The sequence below is a fragment of the Lodderomyces elongisporus genome, chromosome 7 (assembly GCF_030384665.1).
Source record: "Lodderomyces elongisporus chromosome 7, complete sequence".
In the NCBI taxonomy this organism is placed as follows: Eukaryota; Fungi; Ascomycota; class Pichiomycetes; order Serinales; family Debaryomycetaceae; genus Lodderomyces; species Lodderomyces elongisporus.
The window spans coordinates 305066-328062 of NC_083679.1; the positions used below are offsets into that span (position 1 = coordinate 305066).

A 22997-nucleotide genomic window follows, 5' to 3' on the forward strand; every position below is an offset into this window, starting at 1 on the left:
TAGCTAGTAAATAGAGAGGGAGCAATTTGCTAGTAATAGTTAAAGTTTTTCTCATCTTTCTTTCTTTCTCTTTTTTCTTCTTTTTCTCATCTTTTTTTCTTTTTTTTCTTTTGGTTTCTAAAGAATGTTTTCACCACCATAACCTGACAAGAGCGAGCCATGCAAAAGCTTTTTCTTTTTTTTTTGTATATATACATATACACATTTCACACTAAACCTTAAAAGGAAATACTACGCAAAAATAAAAACAAAAACATCCACAAAAAACACAAAAGTTACCAGAGATTGGGCATTGCGTTGCATCAGTGCATGCGAGATTGTATCTGAATGTAATTTGTTTTGTGTCAGATGACCTATTTCCGCGCCACCCGCTTTACTACAATTCGTACTTGTGCTGATTAGTAATTACTAGTAATAATTTTTACTAGTAATTTTTACTAGTAATGATTCTTATTTTGTACTTTGTTAGTTACTCTAGTGCATTGCAAAGCTTGGGTAAGGAGCTAGATAACACAAGTTTTGTTATCACCTGCACTCTTTTGCTCTTCACTATTGTTACTTCTCCTCCTAACACCAAGGAGATAACACGGAAGCAGAAACGTTTATTATACAGTTAAGACACAATTCCCTATTGCTGTGTATATTATGTGTTTTTTTTTTCTTTTTTTTTTGCCCTGGTAAAATAAAAATATTGGAATAAAGTAAAAGGTTGGTGGGCGGGGTCCACAAATTTCCCCTAACCCTTGCTATCTTTCTTTTTTTCTTTTTCTAGGACTGGGGCTCAGTTCCATCTGCATTTTGCAATTGCATTTGCATTTCCCTGTTTTACTTTTTCTTTTTTCTTTTTTCTTTTTTTCTTAGTATCAAGTGAGGATCTAGAAGGTTACATAGGGGTTTTGTATTTGTTTTTTTGTAAAGACAAGAAAATGAAAGATGATAAGAAAAAAGAAAAAAGAAAAAGAAAAAGAAAAGAGAAAAAATGAAAAACAAGGCGTAACAACAGATGATTCCTGCAATCTACAAATTAAAGTTTGTGTAACGTAGCACTCTTTTTGTTTCTTTTTTTTTATTTTATTATATTTCCCTTTATTAGTGCAGCACACACAAACACACACAGAATCACAGACAAACACACAAAACCTCATTTATTATTTCTGTCTGATGCCCTTCTTTTATTCAACCTTTGTGTGTAAATAAATAAATAAATAAATAATTATATATGTATATATATATATGTCTTTAGCTTTAGCTTTTATATACTTTTTATATTTATATTTATTTTGTATTTATTAACTATTGTCTTCGTATTCCCTTTTACGGAGAGCCAATGAGTGTCTTATCTTTTTCTTGTTCTTTTTTTTTTTTGGTTTCTTCATGCAAATGAAGTTACGTCAGGTTAGCTTCCTGCACATAAATAAAGGAAATTTACTTAACCTGAATAAAAAAAAAGAGAGAGAGAGATAGAGAAGTAGCAGAAGGAGTGGAGGAGGGAGGAAGTATTAGTAGTAGTAGTAGAAAAGTTTATAGACACAAACATTGTTCAATATTGCTTGTCTTCTGCAACCTATACACACACACACACACACACACTCTCTCTCTCTCTATGTATTCTCCTCCCCCACTCCGACTGACTTATCTTTTGCACCTACCCAAATTCTCCCTTTTTGCTCTCCCCCCCACTAACCAAACAAACCATTCAAAACACAAATAATTACACAAATGAATAACATGTATAAAACAAAACTGAACAATTTGGAAATGCCTACTCTAAAGCGTCGATATTTCAGTCTGTGTATTCATAAATGGCTATCTGGTACTACTTCAGAAATAAATTAAAATAGAATCAAATATAAAGTTTGAAACCAAATTATACAAATACTTCTCTTTTTTTTTTTTTTTGTTTTTTTTTTTTTGTTTTACATACAGCACGGAATGAGAAATGGAGCAGCCACAATTCTTATATTTCAAAGGTCTGGCTCCCCAGCTTTTAATAGGAAACTACAACTAAGCTCAACCTTAGTATTGGAGAAAAAAAAAAGTATGTGGGTACATCTTTTTACTCCTCTTTCTAGTTTGTAAGTAGTAAATGAATTTACTACTTGCCTCTTCAATTTGTGGAAAAAGATGTTGTTGTTGTTGTTGTTGTTGTTTTTATTTTTTTTTTCTCTTCTAATGCCAACATGAATTTGTTATTGCTACTGTCATTGCTATTGCAATTGTCATTGTCATTGTCATTGTCATTGTGGTTGTAGTTTGCCTCTTTCTTGGTGAAATATGCAAAGATCTGCCTCCTGTCATTTTGAATTTGAACTCACCAAAAGTAATTTGCAATTCCAACTACGCTCAGAAAATATTAAAAAATAAAAAATATTAAAAAATAAAAAATATTAAAAATATTAAAAATATTAAAAAAGGAAATAAAAAAAGAAATAAAGAAAGTTTATTTAGGACCCTGTGCAGACAGCACGATCTGATGCAGATTATCCATAGCTCAATATAATCTTTTTTTTTCTTTTGTTTTCCTCCGTAATCCGCGTTAGTCTTTGTGTCACAAGGTTTTTTTTTTTTTGCTTTTGCAATCGTTACTTCTATGCAATCTCACACTCATTCAATGCAATGTTTCTTGGGGTATACTGATCCAACAATGGAATTGCTCACTCAGAGACACACTCATAGACACAGACACACACACAGACACAGACACAGACACACACTCTCTCACTTTAATACATACATTGGAATTAAAGGGCAAATATCCAATACTGCATTGTCTTGGTTTCTTGTTTCTTGTTTCTTGATTCTTTTCATTTTTAAGGTTTACCGTTGCGTATACCAATGCATTTCGGTGATGTTGTATTCCATTTTTGGTATTGTGAAAACAATCACCAGTTTCGAGGCGCTGTATAACCGCCTTTCCAAAACACCAACATACATCACAAATTTCCGCATTCTTTGGCTGCGTTTTTTTTTTTAAATATAGCTTTATTAATTTATTAATTTATTAATTTAATTTAATTTTGTAGTTTCTGGTTTTCAGAAATTGGTTTCTTCCAACAAACTAATCGTTTTTGTGGGTGCAAAGATTTGTTGGTGAACGGAGAGGAAAGGAGGGGAGGCGGGACATGTTACACACCTTTCAATTTGTCCTTTCTTATTGTTATATAGCCTCTATCCCTTAAGGGAAAGCCAATGTTGTAAGTCTCTTTCGACATTTGAGATATAAAACAGCAATAAATCTCTCGAAATCGAATTGACTTTACTTCGTTTCAGTTTTTTGTTTTTTATGTTTTGTTCTTTCTTTTATTTTCTTTTTTTCCTTTTGATTCCAAAATAGATATATTTCTTCTTCTTCTTCTTCTACTACTACTACCAATTCTTCCGTTTTCCTCTACACAATCTTCAACAAACCCTAGCCAATGATATTAAAACGGCTCCTATACCCAATCTGGCTATTCCTAGTTCAGGGCTTACTAGCCTTGACTATTACTCAAGACACAATCACAAGTGGAACCATCAACCTTTCTGTTGGAAGCATTACCATTGACTCGGGAGCTTACTGGTCAATCATAAACAATGCTGTTTCAGCATTCGTAGGTGACTTGACCGTACAAAGCAATGCCGGGTTCTATATCTCAACCACAAACCCATTGATTGGTTTGCAAGTCACCTTGCTAGGTGTCTTGAACTCAATTCAAAACAACGGTGTTATTTCATTCAACTCCCTCAAGACATTGATTGCACCAAACTACAACTTGGTTGGTCTTTCCTTTCTCAACAATGGTCAGATGTACCTTGCAGCCGATGGAACTAACCCACCGGTCATGGCCTTAACAGCCGCATCATGGACAAACAATGGATTACTTGTATTCTACCAAAACCAACGTTCGGAGTCTTTAATCAATTTGGGAACTACCTTAGGCTCAATCACAAATGCCGGCTCCATCTGTCTCTACAGCAGTGTTTACCAACAATTGACTAGTATCACAGGCTCAGGATGGTATGTTTTTTTAATTTTTTTTCTTTTATAATTTTCAATTTTATTTTTAATAATAGTCGCTGGTCACGTGTTGTGCAACTTAAATCATGTGACTAGCTATATTATGCAACAAAACAAACTCAATTGCGAAAAATCAAAAAAAAACAAAAAAACAAAAATTAAAGAGAAATAAAATTATTAAATGATTGGACTCAGCAAATTGTGAGATTTTGAACGCGCGTGAGCACGTGATGATTTTTTTTCTCACATGTTGAGTTCTAAATTGTTTTTTTTTTTTTTTTTCCCCCTTTTTTTCTTTTTTTTAATATTTTTTTTCGGTATCTGTTATTTTGTTTATTGGTTTTGATTCTATTTTCCTCCAACCCCCAAGGGCCCCTTTGTGGCTCATGTTCATTTTTGGGAAAGAATCGGCAACGCGTCCAACCACACACGACACTGTCGCAAACCAACACAGCCCAATATCAACTACTAGTCGATATTCTTTTTTGACCTTACTTTACTAACAACCACAAATCTAGTATCCAAGCTAATGGCGACTCCACAATCTACATATCCAATGCGTTGTTACCAATTTCAACATCTCAAACTTTCTACTTGAAAGACTCCCTGAGTTCAATAGTCGTTCAACCTTTGAGTACGCCCGCTACATTTACCGTGGTGGGCTTTGGTAACAATAACAAAATTGGTATCAGTATTCCGCTATTATCTGCTCCTTACCTCGGTTTAACAGCTTATTCATATGACTCTGGTACTGGTACATTAACATTGAGAGGTTTAAGTCTCGGTCTTTTATCACAAAAATTCGTCATAGGTACTGGATATGACAGTAGCAAATTTAAAATTGTCACCGATTCCGGTGCAGGTCTACCAACTACTTTGTTGGGATCGGTGCAATACAATGGCCCTGTTCCAAACCAATCAGTTCCAGCAGTTTGTCAATGTCAAGTTCCACCAGATGCACCAGGAACGGATCTGACATCTAGTACTCAACCGCCATCATATTCTACGGAACCACCAACCTCAGAACCAATCACATCAGAATCACCTTCTTCAACAGAGAGTTACACTCCGACAACTAGTGAATCATCTACAGACTCTTCAGCATTCACTACTGAGTACACTACCACCTGGACCACCACCAATGCAGATGGTTCAGTTGAGACCGACTCTGGTGTTGTATCAGTTTCTGGTACTTCATCCACCACAGTGACTACATTTGCTCCTGAATCTTCTACGGACACAGATAGTGAATCATCTACCGATTCTTCAGCATTCACTACTGAGTACACTACCACCTGGACCACCACCAATGCAGATGGTTCAGTTGAGACCGACTCTGGTGTTGTATCAGTTTCTGGTACTTCATCCACCACAGTGACTACATTTGCTCCTGAATCTTCTACGGACACAGATAGTGAATCATCTACCGATTCTTCAGCATTCACTACTGAGTACACTACCACCTGGACCACCACCAATGCAGACGGTTCAGTTGAGACTGACTCTGGTATCGTCTCTGTTTCCGGTACTTCATCCACCACAGTGACTACGTTTGCTCCTGAATCTTCTACGGACACAGATAGTGAATCATCTACAGACTCTTCAGAATTCACTACTGAGTACACTACCACCTGGACCACCACCAATGCCGACGGTTCAGTTGAGACCGACTCTGGTATCGTCTCTGTTTCCGGTACTTCATCCACCACAGTGACTACGTTTGCTCCTGAATCTTCCACGGACACCGACAGTGAATCATCTACAGACTCTTCAGAATTCACTACTGAGTACACTACCACCTGGACCACTACTAATGCAGACGGTTCAGTTGAGACTGACTCTGGTATCGTCTCTGTTTCCGGTACTTCATCCACCACAGTGACTACGTTTGCTCCTGAATCTTCCACGGACACCGACAGTGAATCATCTACAGACTCTTCAGAATTCACTACTGAGTACACTACCACCTGGACCACTACTAATGCAGACGGTTCAGTTGAGACTGACTCTGGTGTTGTCTCTGTTTCCGGTACTTCATCCACCACAGTGACTACGTTTGCTCCTGAGTCGCAGACTGATACCGACAGTGAATCATCTACCGATTCTTCAGCATTCACTACTGAGTACACTACCACCTGGACCACCACCAATGCAGACGGTTCAGTTGAGACCGACTCTGGTGTTGTCTCTGTTTCCGGTACTTCATCCACCACAGTGACTACGTTTGCTCCTGAGTCGCAGACTGATACCGACAGTGAATCATCTACCGATTCTTCAGCATTCACTACTGAGTACACTACCACCTGGACCACCACCAATGCAGACGGTTCAGTTGAGACCGACTCTGGTGTTGTATCAGTTTCTGGTACTTCATCCACCACAGTGACTACATTTGCTCCTGAATCTTCTACGGACACAGATAGTGAATCATCTACCGATTCTTCAGCATTCACTACTGAGTACACTACCACCTGGACCACCACCAATGCAGACGGTTCAGTTGAGACTGACTCTGGTATCGTCTCTGTTTCCGGTACTTCATCCACCACAGTGACTACGTTTGCTCCTGAATCTTCTACGGACACTGATAATGAATCATCTACCGATTCTTCAGCATTCACTACTGAGTACACTACCACCTGGACCACTACCAATGCCGACGGTTCAGTTGAGACCGACTCTGGTGTTGTATCAGTTTCCGGTACATCATCCACCACAGTGACTACGTTTGCTCCTGAGTCGCAGACTGATACCGACAGTGAATCATCTACCGATTCTTCAGCATTCACTACTGAGTACACTACCACCTGGACCACTACCAATGCCGACGGTTCAGTTGAGACCGACTCTGGTGTTGTATCAGTTTCCGGTACATCATCCACCACATTGACTACATTCCCACACCTGCAAGATGCTGGCGCTTCCGAGTACACCACCACTTGGACTACTACTAATGCAGACGGCTCTGTTGAGACTGACTCTGGTATTGTCTCTGTTTCCGGTACATCATCCACCACATTGACTACATTCCCACACCTGCAAGATGCTGGCGTTTCCGAGTACACCACCACTTGGACTACTACTAATGCAGACGGCTCCGTTGAGACTGACTCTGGTGTTGTATCAGTTTCTGGTACTTCGTCAACTACCATCACTACATTCCCACATCTGCAAGATGCTGGCGCTTCCGAGTACACTACTACCTGGACCACCACCAATGCAGATGGCTCAGTTGAGACTGACTCTGGTATTGTGTCTGTTTCTGGTACCTCGTCAACTACCATCACTACATTCCCACACCTGCAAGATGCTGGCGCTTCCGAATACACTACTACCTGGACCACCACCAATGCAGATGGCTCCGTCGAGACTGACTCAGGTATTGTGTCTGTTTCTGGTACTTCGTCAACTACCATCACTACATTCCCACACCTGCAAGATGCTGGCGCTTCCGAGTACACCACCACTTGGACTACTACTAATGCAGATGGGTCAGTCGAGACTGACTCTGGTATTGTCTCTGTTTCCGGTACATCATCCACCACATTGACTACATTCCCACACCTGCAAGATGCGGAAACATCCGAGTACACTACTACCTGGACCACCACTAATGCAGATGGCTCGGTTGAGACTGACTCTGGTGTTGTATCAGTTTCTGGTACTTCGTCAACTACCATCACTACATTCCCAGCATCTGCAACTGGCCCTATTGTTTGTAAACGTGATGACCCTGATTGTAATTCCGGAGAGGGAATCTACACTACCACCTGGACCACCACTAATGCAGATGGCGCAGTTGAGACTGACTCTGGTATTGTATCAGTATCTGGTACCTCGTCAACTACCATCACTACATTCCCACACCTGCAAGATGCAGAAGCTTCCGAATACACCACCACTTGGACCACCACCAATGCAGATGGCTCAGTTGAGACTGACTCTGGTGTCGTATCAGTATCTGGTACCTCGTCAACTACCATCACTACATTCCCACACCTGCAAGATGCAGAAGCTTCCGAATACACCACCACTTGGACCACCACCAATGCAGATGGCTCCGTCGAGACTGACTCTGGTATTGTATCAGTATCTGGTACCTCGTCAACTACCATCACTACATTCCCACACCTGCAAGATGCAGAAGCTTCCGAGTACACTACTACCTGGACAACCACCAATGCAGATGGCTCAGTTGAGACTGACTCTGGTGTTGTATCAGTTTCTGGTACTTCGTCAACTACCATCACTACATTCCCACACCTGCAAGATGCTGGCGCTTCCGAATACACCACCACTTGGACCACCACCAATGCAGATGGCTCAGTTGAGACTGACTCTGGTGTCGTATCAGTATCTGGTACCTCGTCAACTACCATCACTACATTCCCACACCTGCAAGATGCAGAAGCTTCCGAATACACTACTACCTGGACCACCACCAATGCAGATGGCTCCGTCGAGACTGACTCTGGTATTGTATCAGTATCTGGTACCTCGTCAACTACCATCACTACATTCCCACACCTGCAAGATGCAGAAGCTTCCGAGTACACTACTACCTGGACAACCACCAATGCAGATGGCTCAGTTGAGACTGACTCTGGTGTTGTGTCTGTTTCTGGTACTTCGTCAACTACCATCACTACATTCCCACACCTGCAAGATGCTGGCGCTTCCGAGTACACTACTACCTGGACCACCACCAATGCAGATGGGTCAGTCGAGACTGACTCTGGTATTGTCTCTGTTTCCGGTACATCATCCACCACATTGACTACATTCCCACACCTGCAAGATGCTGGCGCTTCCGAGTACACCACCACTTGGACTACTACTAATGCAGATGGCTCGGTTGAGACTGACTCTGGTGTTGTATCAGTTTCTGGTACCTCGTCAACTACCATCACTACATTCCCACACCTGCAAGATGCCGGCGCTTCCGAATACACTACTACCTGGACCACCACTAATGCGGATGGCTCAGTTGAGACTGACTCTGGTATTGTGTCTGTTTCTGGTACCTCGTCAACTACCATCACTACATTCCCACACCTGCAAGATGCAGAAGCTTCCGAGTACACTACTACCTGGACCACCACCAATGCAGATGGCTCGGTTGAGACTGACTCTGGTGTCGTATCAGTTTCTGGTACCTCGTCAACTACCATCACTACATTCCCACACCTGCAATATGCAGAAGCTTCCGAGTACACTACTACCTGGACAACCACTAATGCAGATGGCTCAGTTGAGACTGACTCTGGTGTTGTATCAGTTTCTGCTACTTCATCCACCACATTGACTACATTCCCAGCATCTGCAACTGGCCCTATTGTTTGTAAACGTGATGACCCTGATTGTAATTCCGGAGAGGGAATCTACACTACCACCTGGACCACCACTAATGCAGATGGCTCGGTTGAGACTGACTCTGGTGTTGTATCAGTTTCTGGTACTTCGTCAACTACCGTTACTACATTCCCACACCTGCAAGATTCTGGCGCTTCCGAGTACACCACCACTTGGACTACTACTAATGCAGATGGCTCCGTCGAGACTGACTCTGGTATTGTCTCTGTTTCCGGTACATCATCCACCACATTGACTACATTCCCACACCTGCAAGATGCTGGCGCTTCCGAGTACACCACCACTTGGACTACTACTAATGCAGATGGGTCAGTCGAGACTGACTCTGGTGTTGTATCAGTTTCTGGTACTTCGTCAACTACCATCACTACATTCCCACACCTGCAAGATGCTGGCGCTTCCGAGTACACTACTACCTGGACCACCACCAATGCAGATGGGTCAGTCGAGACTGACTCTGGTGTTGTATCAGTTTCTGGTACTTCATCCACCACATTGACTACATTCCCACACCTGCAAGATGCTGGCGCTTCCGAGTACACCACCACTTGGACTACTACTAATGCAGACGGCTCCGTTGAGACTGACTCTGGTGTTGTATCAGTTTCTGGTACTTCGTCAACTACCATCACTACATTCCCACACCTGCAAGATGCTGGCGCTTCCGAGTACACTACTACCTGGACCACCACCAATGCAGATGGGTCAGTCGAGACTGACTCTGGTATTGTCTCTGTTTCCGGTACATCATCCACCACATTGACTACATTCCCACACCTGCAAGATGCTGGCGCTTCCGAATACACTACTACCTGGACCACCACCAATGCAGATGGCTCAGTTGTGACTGACTCTGGTGTAGTATCAGTTTCTGGTACTTCATCCACCACATTGACTACATTCCCAGCATCTGCAACTGGCCCTATTGTTTGTAAACGTGATGACCCTGATTGTAATTCCGGAGAGGGAATCTACACTACCACCTGGACCACCACTAATGCAGATGGCTCGGTTGAGACTGACTCTGGTATTGTCTCTGTTTCCGGTACATCATCCACCACATTGACTACATTCCCACACCTGCAAGATGCTGGCGCTTCCGAGTACACCACCACTTGGACTACTACTAATGCAGATGGGTCAGTCGAGACTGACTCTGGTATTGTCTCTGTTTCCGGTACATCATCCACCACATTGACTACATTCTCACACCTGCAAGATGCTGGCGCTTCCGAGTACACCACCACTTGGACTACTACTAATGCAGACGGCTCCGTTGAGACTGACTCTGGTATTGTCTCTGTTTCCGGTACATCATCCACCACATTGACTACATTCCCACACCTGCAAGATGCTGGCGCTTCCGAGTACACCACCACTTGGACTACCACTAATGCAGACGGCTCCGTCGAGACTGACTCTGGTATTGTCTCTGTTTCCGGTACATCATCCACCACATTGACTACATTCCCACACCTGCAAGATGCTGGCGCTTCTGAGTACACGACCACTTGGACTACCACTAATGCAGACGGCTCCGTCGAGACTGACTCTGGTATTGTCTCTGTTTCCGGTACTTCATCCACCACATTGACTACATTCCCACACCTGCAAGATGCTGGCGCTTCTGAGTACACCACCACTTGGACCACCACTAATGCCGATGGTTCAGTTGCCACTGCATCCGGTGTTGTCACTGTTTCCGGTACATCTACTATCACCATCAGCACATGTCCTGAGCTGCAAGCCACTGATGCCTCAGAGTACACCACCACTTGGACCACCACTAATGCTGATGGTTCGGTTGCCACTGCATCCGGTGTTGTCACTGTTTCCGGTACATCTACTATCACCATCAGCACATGTCCTGAGCTGCAAGCCACTGATGCCTCAGAGTACACCACCACTTGGACCACCACTAATGCCGATGGTTCAGTTGCCATTGCATCCGGTGTTGTCACTGTTTCCGGTACATCTACTATCACCATCAGCACATGTCCTGAGCTGCAAGCCACTGATGCTTCGGAGTACACTACCACTTGGACCACCACTAATGCCGATGGTTCAGTTGCCATTGCATCCGGTGTTGTCACTGTTTCCGGTACATCTACTATCACCATCAGCACATGTCCTGAGCTGCAAGCCACTGATGCTTCAGAGTACACTACCACTTGGACCACCACTAATGCTGATGGTTCAGTTGCCACTGCATCCGGTGTGTTCACTTTATCTGGCTCCTCCACTGTATTGTTGCCAACTGTTTCTTTGGCAGTTCCATCTTCAAGTAGTATTATATCAACTACAACTTTTGATAATGCCCTTCCAACGTCCAAGACTGAGATTGCTGGAACTGAGTCTGTTCCATCTGTTGCAATGAATGGAAGCAACGGAGATAGTGAAGTTAGCAACGCGGCAGGTTCTTCTACAAGTTCTGTCATTGCATTTGAATCGGTTAACCCAGAAGCTTCTAATTCGCCAAGTAGCACAAGTGCTGGTTCTGGCTTAGGTTCCAGTTCTGTGACTGTTGGTGCTACAACTTTGGAAACTCACGGAATCTCCACCTCTGCTTTTGTTGCAGCTACGTCATCGAATTCATCTCCTATCTCCACTTCAACTGCATCGGTTCAACTATCTGAAAACTCGGCGGCTAGTTTTACTCCTAGCAAATGGATGGCTATTCTCTTAGCCTGCATTGGGGTATTCACGTTTATTTGAGAAGATAGTTCAAGACTATAGCATACAATTGTGCTATTTAAGCAAGCACTACCAGTTGCTTTCTTTTTACTGTTTCAATTCTTTCTACTTTTTTTTATTCTTTGCTTTTCGGTGACATTCCTTCAATTGATTTGTCTTGACTATTTAATGCATGTATTGTTTTTTTTTTTGCAATTTCTGCAGGGTTGTTTGCTCCCCGCGGAACGATTTCGGTTTCGTTTTTTACTTGAACGAATTAATTTTGATTTTCGGTTATTTATTGTTGTTGTTTTCTTTTTGAAGAGAGATTATATATTATCTTGACATTGTTTATTTAAAAAATAGTTAGATATTAATTTTCTATTTTTTCTAGATACCTTTTTTTTTATTAATTCAAGAGATTAGATTATAATGGCCAGCAATGTAGAAACAGTTGATTATAAAGAGTCCCTATTTTATTCGGGTTACAGATTAAAGATAGCTCAAATTTCGATCAGAAACTATTTTAAAATACGCACACATCTTTGAATGATGGAGTATTTCAATGACTTGAAGCGATATTTATTTTGATAAAAACAAAATGATACTCCAATCTGATTCCTTGACGTTCAATAGAAGAATCATTTTGGAATTGAAGAAGGCTCTTTTCTTGCAACTGTCATTATTACCTCTATTAATTATTGTACTAAATGTTTACCTGGTAACCAATGATAACATTGACCATTATCTAATACACTAAGGTCCAGTTGAAGAAATTTCAAGAAATAGGATGGAAATGAGGAGGGGAAAAACATTTAAATTTAGAAAGAAAAATTGAGAAGAAAAGGTGGTATGGGAGAATAAAATATATATTTGTGTCACGACACACAATGTCTCATAGTGCTACCAATGTCGAAAAATACAAATTTAGTTTTCACTTTGAAGTAATTGCTCCTGCTAGATTAGGGAACTCTTCAACACACGCCCCTTTCCTGTCCATAAACAGCAGAACCTTACGCACTCACACGCTAAAGAAGAAAGTTGAGTACAACATAGAGTAAAATTTGGTATCTTCACTACCTTCTGCAAGTCCTTTTCCTTCTTTCTTTTTTTTTTCTCGTCTTCTGTCTTTGGCTACATCTCACAAAATGCTAATTTGGAAATATGATTGCAAAAGATGACTTCAGTTTTTGGACATAGAACTTAAACAGTTCAGAGGAATAGTTCGAAACATTAAAAATCACCGCCGTGAATGATAATGAATTTTAAAAATTTGGAAAGCGTATTATATAAAAAAAAAAGAAGCGAGAAACATAAAGTGAATAGGGTCGCCTAAACTAAATTTTCTAAAGACCTCCTCTGGAAAACAAAAACCGCCAATGGAGAACAATAATTCTAATGCAACTAAGTTCATCTAGTGAAGAAACTAAAATTACACAAGTTGTGCCCTCCCCCTTTCATTCTAACTTACTGGTACTGTTGTTGATTAGGAATATTATTATTTTGCATATTGCCAAAATAGTAGTCCCCATATGAGACACCAGGTTGACCGCCTGGTGCACCACCCTGTACTGCCCCCTGCTGTTGTGGTGGCTGTTGTTGAGGATGGCCGGGTGGGGCGGGTTGCTGGGGCTGTTGTCCAGGATAAGCTTGAGTTTGTGGTTGAGGAGGGTACTGTTGTTGATGGACTTGGCCTTGGTGTGCTGCAGCGGCGGCAGCTGCAGCGGCTTGTTGCTGCTGATGTTGTAATTGAGCATGTTGCTGCTGTGCTTGTTGTTGAGCCTGATGCTGTACATGGTGAGGAAGATGTGGAGGTTGGGCCAGTGCTTGAGGTGCCTGTTGCTGTTGCTGCTGCTGCTGCTGTGTAGAAGAAGAAACAGCATTAGGCTCAGGTGATTCGCCTTCAGCCCCATCGCTTTGTTCACCTGCGTCATCATTCAAACCTTCCTCAGGTGCATTCAAACAAGCTTGAATAAGGTTCTTACCCTCTGGTTTCGTGACTAATGGTTGTAATTTAGGGGTAGTAAAAGTGTAAACAAGACCAGTCTCTGAAACAACTAGAAGCAAGACTTGGGTTCCAGTTAGAACACTCAACTCATAAGCTTTCTTCATGATACCTGCCTTACGTTTACTGAATGTGATATGACGTCTGCTTTTGTCCTGGATAAACTTGATCTCAATCTTTCTTCTTTCTTTCTGGGTTTTACCAGATGAAGCAGCGCCGCTTTCGTCATCATCGTCATCGTCCATAGGCGGGTTGGAAAGTGACGAAGAAATTGGGTTTCCATTGGCTGAATTTTCGTATTCAGGACCGTCTTCTCCTTTAAGTGACATCTAGCAACATGAGTTAGTATTCAAGAATAATTTATATTTGTTTCCTTAATTATTATTTAAATCTATTGATACAACAAAGGTTCGACAAATAGCCAATGAGGGTGTTGTTGCTACTGCTACTGTTGATGGTGTTGTCGTTTTTAATAATCAAAAAAAAAAAAGAAAGGAAAAAGAAAAATAAAGAAATCGTCAATGTAAAGACAAAACATTTTTTATAAGTAGAGTCTTCAACAGTTTGCTTGATTTAAAACAAAGGCCATTTGACCCTTCAACTAAGTTAAATGAAGTGCACACATACATTTTCTAATCTGTAAACAAAGTGTTTGTTTATTGTTTTGATAGATAGTTGTAGTTTTTGTATGAAGCTGACTCTATTTCCTCCTCACAATATATGTCTATGTCTATTTGTGTGTCTGTATCTGTGTCTGTGTCTATCTTTATTCCGGTTTCTGATGCTGATTCTGATTGTACTGCTGCTACTATTAATACTATCAATGATCAAATTGGGGAATAGATGTGGTGGTTTCCTATTTGAGTATTTTGTTGGAAAAAAAAAATTATCTTTATATTTATTTTTCTTCATTAAGGGAGGAGGCAAAGAAAACTGAAATCGTGCGAGGGGGATGTGAATTTTGGGAAACACTAAAAAGTGGACTATTGAGGTATGGAGGTACTTAAAAAAAACGCGTTAGGTCACGTGTGGGTAGTGGGCATTGTCAAAAAGAAGCACATGTGGAGCGCCGAGAGAAGTGAAAATGTAATTACTTCAAAGAATGTATATACTTACAGATTGTTAGCCGTATTTCATTCTGTACAAATTATTATTTTTTTTAAAGGACTTTTTCCCCTTCCACCCAGCACAACCTATTTCTTTAATTCATGGAGATGTTTGCTAAATAAAACAACAATAGTATATAAATGTTACTGTTTAAGATTGATCTCTTGTATGAAAACTATTTATTCCTGAATCCCAACTTTAATGCTAGCCAATTTCAATGCTCAATGGTGATGGCTTATACGCTTCTTCTTTTATGTCATTTGCGCTAGTGATCTCCACCATAGCTGCGTCACCAGCCGCTGCAGCTGCCACAGGCTCGATACTTTCCTGCTTCACAGACTCTATCTCCGGGGTGGCCAGTTTTGACTCACCGCTCTCGACCGATTGTTTCAGGTCAAGTTCGGTTCGTGTATTTTGCCTCACTTCGAGTCCCAATTTACTCAACAACACACGGATTCTTTCGCGGTATTTTTTCTTCTCCTGTAGACTTCTGGCTTTTTGCGCATCTTCGCCCAAGTAATTATCATCTACAAAGTCAGGTGTTCTCTGGTTCAAGATTAGCACCCTGAGTAGCTTACTCTTGTTGATCAAGACACGTGGAATGGTTTTCCATGAGCTTTGAAACTGTGTTAGTGCCTTGTCCAACTCTTCAGAACCCAGTACATTATCAGCTGAATTCATGGCAATCAATCCACCCACAATCACATCTTCCCATTTTTGCAATTTCTGCAAGCTCTGTTCATGATTTTCGCGCATTCCTGTAGCACTAGCAACTTTCAGCATAATCGCCTGTTGTTGGTCCTCAAAGTCATATATATAGTTCCCTTCTTCTTCATCGTATTTGTTAAAATCATCAAGTCCCCAATCGGTATCGTATTCGGTCGTAGCCTGTTTCTCGACTTCTTTTTTACGCTCAGCTGCTGTATCTTGTTTAACTCGTCTCGCACCTGTTTTGCTTGTTGCTTTAGAGGATACTTTTTTTACAGCCTTTTTTGGAATCTTTTCTCTGGCATTGTTCATAGATTTCTTGCTTGTATTGTTCAACTTGGCTTTCTTTTTGGGTGGTGCATGAACATCAACTGTGGAGTCCAGTGCGGTACTCAAGTCATCATTAACGTTCCCTTTTTTCTCGTCATCGTCCCCGTCCTCGCTCTCGTGCTCTTCTTCTTCTTCTTCTTCAATGTGGTCTGGTTCACCATTTGAGCCATACTTGATGAATATCAGCATCTCCAAGGGGTCCAAAGCCAATTGGTATGCGCGTTCAAGTGTATTGTCCCTTCTTTTCTTTGTTGAGCTGGTTGCAAGATATGTAGTTATATCCTCCTCTGAAAGAGGTTTCAAGTCGTGACTATTGATCCAGATATAAGTGTCATCACTAAAAAATTTGATCGGTAGAATTGTGTTTGTGGCCTTACTTTTTGCCGATTGCACCAGTAGCGGAGGCTGCGGTAAGTCATCTTTCTGTTGTTTTTGTTGTTTCTGTTGTTTCTGTTGTTTGGTTCGACTTATTGGCTTTTTCTGCAAAATATTCGAAGGAAGTAAAACTTCATCAAGTACCATTGCCGGCCATGCTGGATACCCTTTGACTTTGGCGAGCACTATCTTTCCAGGTTCGTACTGCTCTGGCATCTAAGACAATAAAAAATAAAAAATAATTATTAATTCAAAAAAAAAAAACTAAGGAAAAGAAAAAAGATAAAATGTAAACAAGGATTAATACATATATGTATATATATATGTGGAGGTATGTAGGTATGTAGGTATGTAGGTATGTAGGTATATGTTTTTAAATTTATAAGGAAGTAGAAAAGTGTTTATCAAACTTGTTATGAAAAAAAATATATATATACATCTTGGTATTGAAAAATTGCGCGTAGGTGGTGAAGCACCCACTGGAAGAAAAACAATTAGAACACTACCAACTACAAATGTTATCAAGTACACATCACGTGCCTCATAGACAAACAAAAAAATGTGAGAAAGTTTGACCAGTTTCCTCTTTTTCTTTAGCTTTTTCAAAATATTAAGGAAAGAAAAGAAAACAGAAAAAAAATAGCTTAATCTCAAGAACACGACTATTGCTCCTCGTCAGAATTTAATGCTTCTCTATGGTTTATTTTTGCAAAAACTCGAAAAGGTTTGTGTTACAAGCTAGCCAAATATCAAGGTCAATAATGTCGTGTACGATAAGCCAAGTAATTGTAATTCTGTTTTTGAAAAAAAAAAAAAGTTTTCACTACAAACTGTCTTTTGGAAATTGAAATTTTTGTGGAATTTTGAAACGAAAATATTTGAAAAAGATAGAGAAGAAAGTAGGAAATAAAAAAAAAGGAAAGGAAAAAACGAAAGAGCTTGAGTTTTACCGACGAATAAATGCTAGCAAATGAACTATGATCTAATGCGCAGGTTTAAGGTCATCTTTTTGGGCCCTCGGAAGGGAAGGGGAAGGGGAGGGGGGGAGGGCAAGCAAGAGATACAAACATGTAAAGTTTGCTGTTGTGAACTCTGCTGTTGATTGAGTCCTACAAATATGATGTTTCTACTCATTTAGCTCAATATTGGTATAATATACTCTATTTGCTCTACTATTGTTTATTCTCTGAGATAATTTTTTGAAAAAAAAATAAAAGGAGGAATCGGGTGTTTTTCTTTTCTCGATACAATAGAATTGTACAGTATAATAATTAGCAATCCAAGACCAACGCCGACATACCCAGTGCAGTATGGAAATAGGCAGCTGCTTATATTAATTAGATGACAAACACACACACAAACCCCCCCACACACATATATATATATATACTCACCATCTCTCTTTCTTTCTCTTCCTCTGTATGCGTTTTGGTGGTAGATTTGAACCAATATAAGCTCCGTCTGTTTTTAATTATTGCTAATGGAATATTAAGGTGTGTTGAAAGGCTATGTGAATGTGTGAGTGTGTGAGTGTGTAGGCAGAGGAGGTGGGGGGGGGGGGGAGGGGAAAAAAGAGGCTAGGGCGACAAAACTGAGAGCTGAGAAGGGAGAAGTGAGACGAAGGTACCAGTGAACAACCTCCAATCGTGGTATAATGCGCAAAGTACTAAAAAAAAAAAATATTCTCAAAATCGTACCATAATAATCCATGAACAAAATGCACACACAAAAACACACCCTCTCTCTTTTTTTTTTTTTTTTTTCTATTTAATTTTCTCACACACTTTCATTTTTTGTATTGTATTATCCTTTATCCTTTATCCTTTATCCTTTCTCCCTCCTCTCTCTTTCCACCCCCCCTTAATTTTCTAATCTTGCAACTTGCTAAGCGTACTTTAATTCTCAACAACTTTCTAAAAAACCCCTCCCCTCCCGCTTCTCCCCTATACACAATAAAACGTATATATAATACCATGCAGATTCCCACATTTCCTTCAATTCTTACTTGAGTTTTCTTTCCATCCATTTTTTTCTTCTTTTTTCTTTTCCCTATTCTTCTTTTCGTTTATTCTGTTTCTTAGTTTATTTGTGAATTATTTAACTTTTCCTCCAATCAACAGCCTCTTCCGTGGTTTTTCTTTACTTCTACACGGTCGTTCCCTATCTATCTATCTATCTACCTATCTATCTCTCTTTCTTTCTTTCTGCTCCTCCACCTCCTCCTTTACCCACTACATACCGTGACCGATAATCTAATCCACAATGTCAAAGGACTACCTCACCCCCTCAACATTACCTCAGCCAAAGTTGAAAAGAACAAACACTGGATTTACACCAAATCAGATCATTGCACTAGATGCAGCAATCCCAGAGTCAGCTAAACACATTTGGTTCAAATACTCTCAATTGGATTTGTTAGAGAAGAAATCCAGAGGTGCCAACCATGAACCAAATATCCACAATATTGTGGATAACCCACAGAAGTTTGAAGAAGAGTTTGTCAGACACGTTGAAACAAACCTAGGACGATCAATGTACAATTGTGACGATTTGGCTGCTTACCAAGCTGCTGCAAAAACAGTGAGAGACGCATTGATCATTGATTGGGCAAACACTCAACAAAGGCAAACCATCCAGGATGGGAAAAGAGTTTACTACTTGTCGTTGGAATTTCTTATGGGCAGAGCCATGGACAATGCATTGATAAACTTGAAATGCGAGAAGAATACAAGAAACTCACTAAACGAGTTGGGTTTCAACTTGGAAGATGTCTTGAACCAAGAACCAGATGCCGCATTGGGTAATGGTGGCTTGGGTAGATTGGCAGCATGTTTTGTTGACTCCCTTTCCTCAAAAAACTACTCTGGTTGGGGCTATGGCTTGAACTACCAATATGGTATCTTTAAGCAAAAAATTATCGATGGTTACCAAATTGAAACACCAGACTATTGGTTGAAATACACAAACCCATGGGTATTAGACAGACACGAGATTCAAATCCCCGTGGACTTTTACGGTTATGTTTACGAGGAAAGTGACCCAAACACTGGTAAAATTTCCAAAAACTGGAGCGGTGGTGAGCGGGTCTTGGCTGTTGCTGCTGATTTCCCCATTCCTGGATACAACACCAACAACACCAACAATTTGAGATTATGGAATGCCAAGCCAACAAATGAATTTGACTTTACAAAATTCAATGCTGGCGACTACCAACTGTCGGTTGCCTCGCAACAAAAGGCGGAATCTATTACCGCTGTGTTGTACCCAAATGACAATTTTGAAGAGGGCAAGGAATTGAGATTGAAGCAACAATACTTTTGGGTTGCAGCATCTCTACACGATATCGTGCGACGCTTCAAAAAAAACCATCATCTGAACTGGCAAAAGTTTCCCGAACAAATTGCCATCCAGTTGAATGATACACACCCCACATTGGCCATTGTTGAGTTGCAAAGAATCTTGGTTGATTTGGAGGGTCTCGATTGGGATGAAGCATGGTCCATAGTGACTAAGGTTTTTGCGTACACCAATCACACCGTTATGGTTGAAGCATTGGAGAAATGGCCTGTGGGCTTAGTGGGAAGATTATTACCAAGACACTTGGAAATCATTTACGATATAAATTACTTTTTTCTCAAGCAGGTGGAAAAAAACTTTCCAGATCAACGTGACTTGCAAAGCAAAGTATCAATCATCGAAGAGGGAAACCCCAAGTCGGTGCGTATGGCATATTTGGCAATTGTGGGGTCACACAAGGTGAATGGAGTTGCTGAGTTGCACTCTGAGCTTATAAAGACTACTATTTTCAAGGACTTTGTCAAGGTGTTTGGTCCCGATAAGTTTACCAACGTGACCAATGGTATTACACCAAGGCGTTGGTTGAGACAAGCTAACCCCAAGTTGGCTGCATTGATTGCTAAAAAATTGAATGACCCAAACTATGAGTACTTGACCAACTTGGGAAGATTGAAAGATTTGGAACGCTTCATTGACGACGAGAAGTTCCTCAAGGAATGGGACGCTATCAAATTTGACAATAAGCGCAGATTGGCGTTATTAATCAAGGAAGAGACCGGCGTTGAAGTTGACCCAACTGTACTCTTTGATGTTCAAGTAAAGAGAATACACGAGTACAAGAGACAACAAATGAATATATTTGCCGTGATCTATAGATACTTGCACATTAAAGAGCTTCAATCCAAGGGTGTTTCCATTGATGAAATTAAAGAAAAATATTACATCTCGAAAGCGTCAATCTTTGGAGGCAAGGCAGCCCCAGGTTACTACATGGCCAAGACCATTATACATTTGATCAATAAGGTTGGTGAAGTTGTTAATAACGATACAAGCATTGATAATCTTCTTAAAGTTGTGTTTATTCCCGACTACAATGTGTCCAAGGCTGAAATCATTTGTCCTGGCTCCGATTTGTCAAACCATATCTCTACTGCGGGAACAGAGGCTTCGGGTACTTCCAACATGAAGTTTGCTCTAAATGGTGGTTTAATTATTGGCACAGTTGATGGGGCTAATGTTGAAATCACTCGTGAGATTGGTGAGGATAATATATTCCTCTTTGGTAACCTTGCAGAGTCAGTCGAAGATATCAGGCACAAGCATTTTGTCGAGGGTGTTCACATCCCCAGAACGCTTCAGCGTGTTTTTGACGCAATCCAACTGGGTCAATTTGGTAATCCCGATGAGTTTAAAACATTAATAGAGAGCATTAGGGATCATGGAGATCATTATTTGGTCTCGGACGATTTTGATTTGTTCCTTGATGCACACAAGAAATTGGAAAAAGTGTTTGGCCACCATGGTGGTGACGCAGACGACAAGGACCACTTGAAGAGATGGGTGCGTAAAAGTGTTTGGAGCACTGCCAATATGGGTTTCTTTAGTAGTGATCGTTGCATTGATGAATATGCCGAGGATATATGGAACGTCGAGCCATCAAATATTTAGTTTTGGTAGTTGTAAGCGCATGCTTGCATTTTAAATTTTTTGTTTGTGTTTGTGTTTGGGTTTGTGTTTGAACTTGAACTTGAACTTGAACTTGAACTTGAACTTGAACTTGAACTTGAAACAAAGAATGCAAATTATACATAAACACACCAGGACATGGGTATGTACATATGTATTTATGTGTGTGTCTACGTATTTATATGTATAGTAATAGATAGAGTGTTTGGTCTTTTTTAGATTAAAAACATTTACTGTAATGTCCCGTACTAGTTGGTTGCTCGTGTTGAGGTTATACAGAAAGAATAACATTCTTTATCATAATAAAACATGGATGTTTTTTTGGTTCTTTTGTAAACGGTATTTTTTTCAACCAAAGATTTTTTTTTTATTTTTTTATTTTTTACAATGTTTGTTTCTTTTTTAGTAAAAAGAAACGAAAAAAGTGGTGATAATTAGATTACTAACGGATATTCTTCGAAATTCATTGCATTTGATCATTTTAGAAGAGTTCTTTTCTTTTCATTTTTTTTCATTTTTTTCGTGTTTTCAAATACTAATCTACCCATTAAACTTTTCCGAAAGTCATCCCACATTTAAACATTTGTGTCAAATTCTAAGTAGCAGTAAGCAAGAAATGTGTGTGTGTGTGTGTGTGTGTGTGTGTGTGTGTGTGTGTGTGTGTGTAAGTATGTGTCCCGGAGAAGAAAATTGAGTGGGGAAGGGGGGGGGGGGGGGGGTTGAGCATAGCAAGAAAACGAGCGCTCCAAAACAAAACCTTTTTTAAAAAATGGAAATAAAAATTCACACTTACGGAAGAAATAAAAGAGTACAAAAAAATATATAGAAATTATTGTCTGGTTATGACGTAATTCAAAAATTTCTTGCTTCCTTGTTGAAATATATTCTTGTATTTTTCCAGTGGGGGAGGGGGAACGGAAACGAAAGGATTATCTTAAGTAGTATTCTTCGGAATCGGAAAAAATTATATAATTCTTTTTTATTTTTGTAGATACATATTTCCCTTTTATCAAAAGTAAATTAATCCATTTGCTAGTTGTGAACTATTGTATCAAAAACGATATCATAATAGTATTGTTTGGGTTCTCAGTATATTGAAGAATTGCTCTTGCCCATTCTGTTTCTCCCATCTTGGAACATCTTTGTTCATCAAGCTTAAACAATAATGTATTACTTAATATCTAAATTTGCTTTAAGCAGCACGTCAACAAGTACAGAATGAAATTTTGATGGAAAACATCTCAATATTGGGAAATGCGAGGCAATATGCAGCATCAAACACAAATATGTAAACTGTGTTTCACTTTCTTACTCATGATAGTCATTCCTCCCTGCCATTCCCCCCCCCCCCCCCCCCACCACCCCCACACACACACCTTTGTATCTACAATTCTGATTCTGGAATATATTCTACTAATACAATGGCCGCATATAGTCAAAAAGAAA

The 22997-nt window shown here is 40.2% G+C and overlaps 4 protein-coding genes across 4 annotated transcripts; 2 read left to right on the plus strand and 2 right to left on the minus strand. All coding sequences in view use genetic code 12, as the record gives it.

Annotated features, from left to right (window-relative positions):
• Positions 1–3416: 3416 nt before the first annotated feature.
• PVL30_005073 (uncharacterized protein) lies at positions 3417–12085 on the plus strand (the record flags this gene model as incomplete). Its single annotated transcript, XM_061119644.1, has 2 exons — positions 3417–3997; positions 4516–12085. 2 exons carry the CDS (start codon positions 3417–3419, stop codon positions 12083–12085), a joined length of 8151 nt encoding a protein of 2716 aa, XP_060975627.1.
• Positions 12086–13510: 1425 nt separating this feature from the next.
• Positions 13511–14377, minus strand: MCM1 (transcription factor of the MADS box; the record flags this gene model as incomplete). The annotated part of the gene is made up of 1 exon (XM_001523268.1): positions 13511–14377. One exon carries the CDS (start codon positions 14375–14377, stop codon positions 13511–13513), a length of 867 nt encoding a protein of 288 aa, XP_001523318.2.
• A 982-nt stretch (positions 14378–15359) lies between these two features.
• PVL30_005075 (uncharacterized protein) lies at positions 15360–16784 on the minus strand (the record flags this gene model as incomplete). The annotated part of the gene is made up of 1 exon (XM_001523269.2): positions 15360–16784. One exon carries the CDS (start codon positions 16782–16784, stop codon positions 15360–15362), a length of 1425 nt encoding a protein of 474 aa, XP_001523319.2.
• Positions 16785–18830: 2046 nt separating this feature from the next.
• Positions 18831–21533, plus strand: GPH1 (Non-essential glycogen phosphorylase; the record flags this gene model as incomplete). The annotated part of the gene is made up of 1 exon (XM_001523270.2): positions 18831–21533. One exon carries the CDS (start codon positions 18831–18833, stop codon positions 21531–21533), a length of 2703 nt encoding a protein of 900 aa, XP_001523320.2.
• Positions 21534–22997: the final 1464 nt, after the last annotated feature.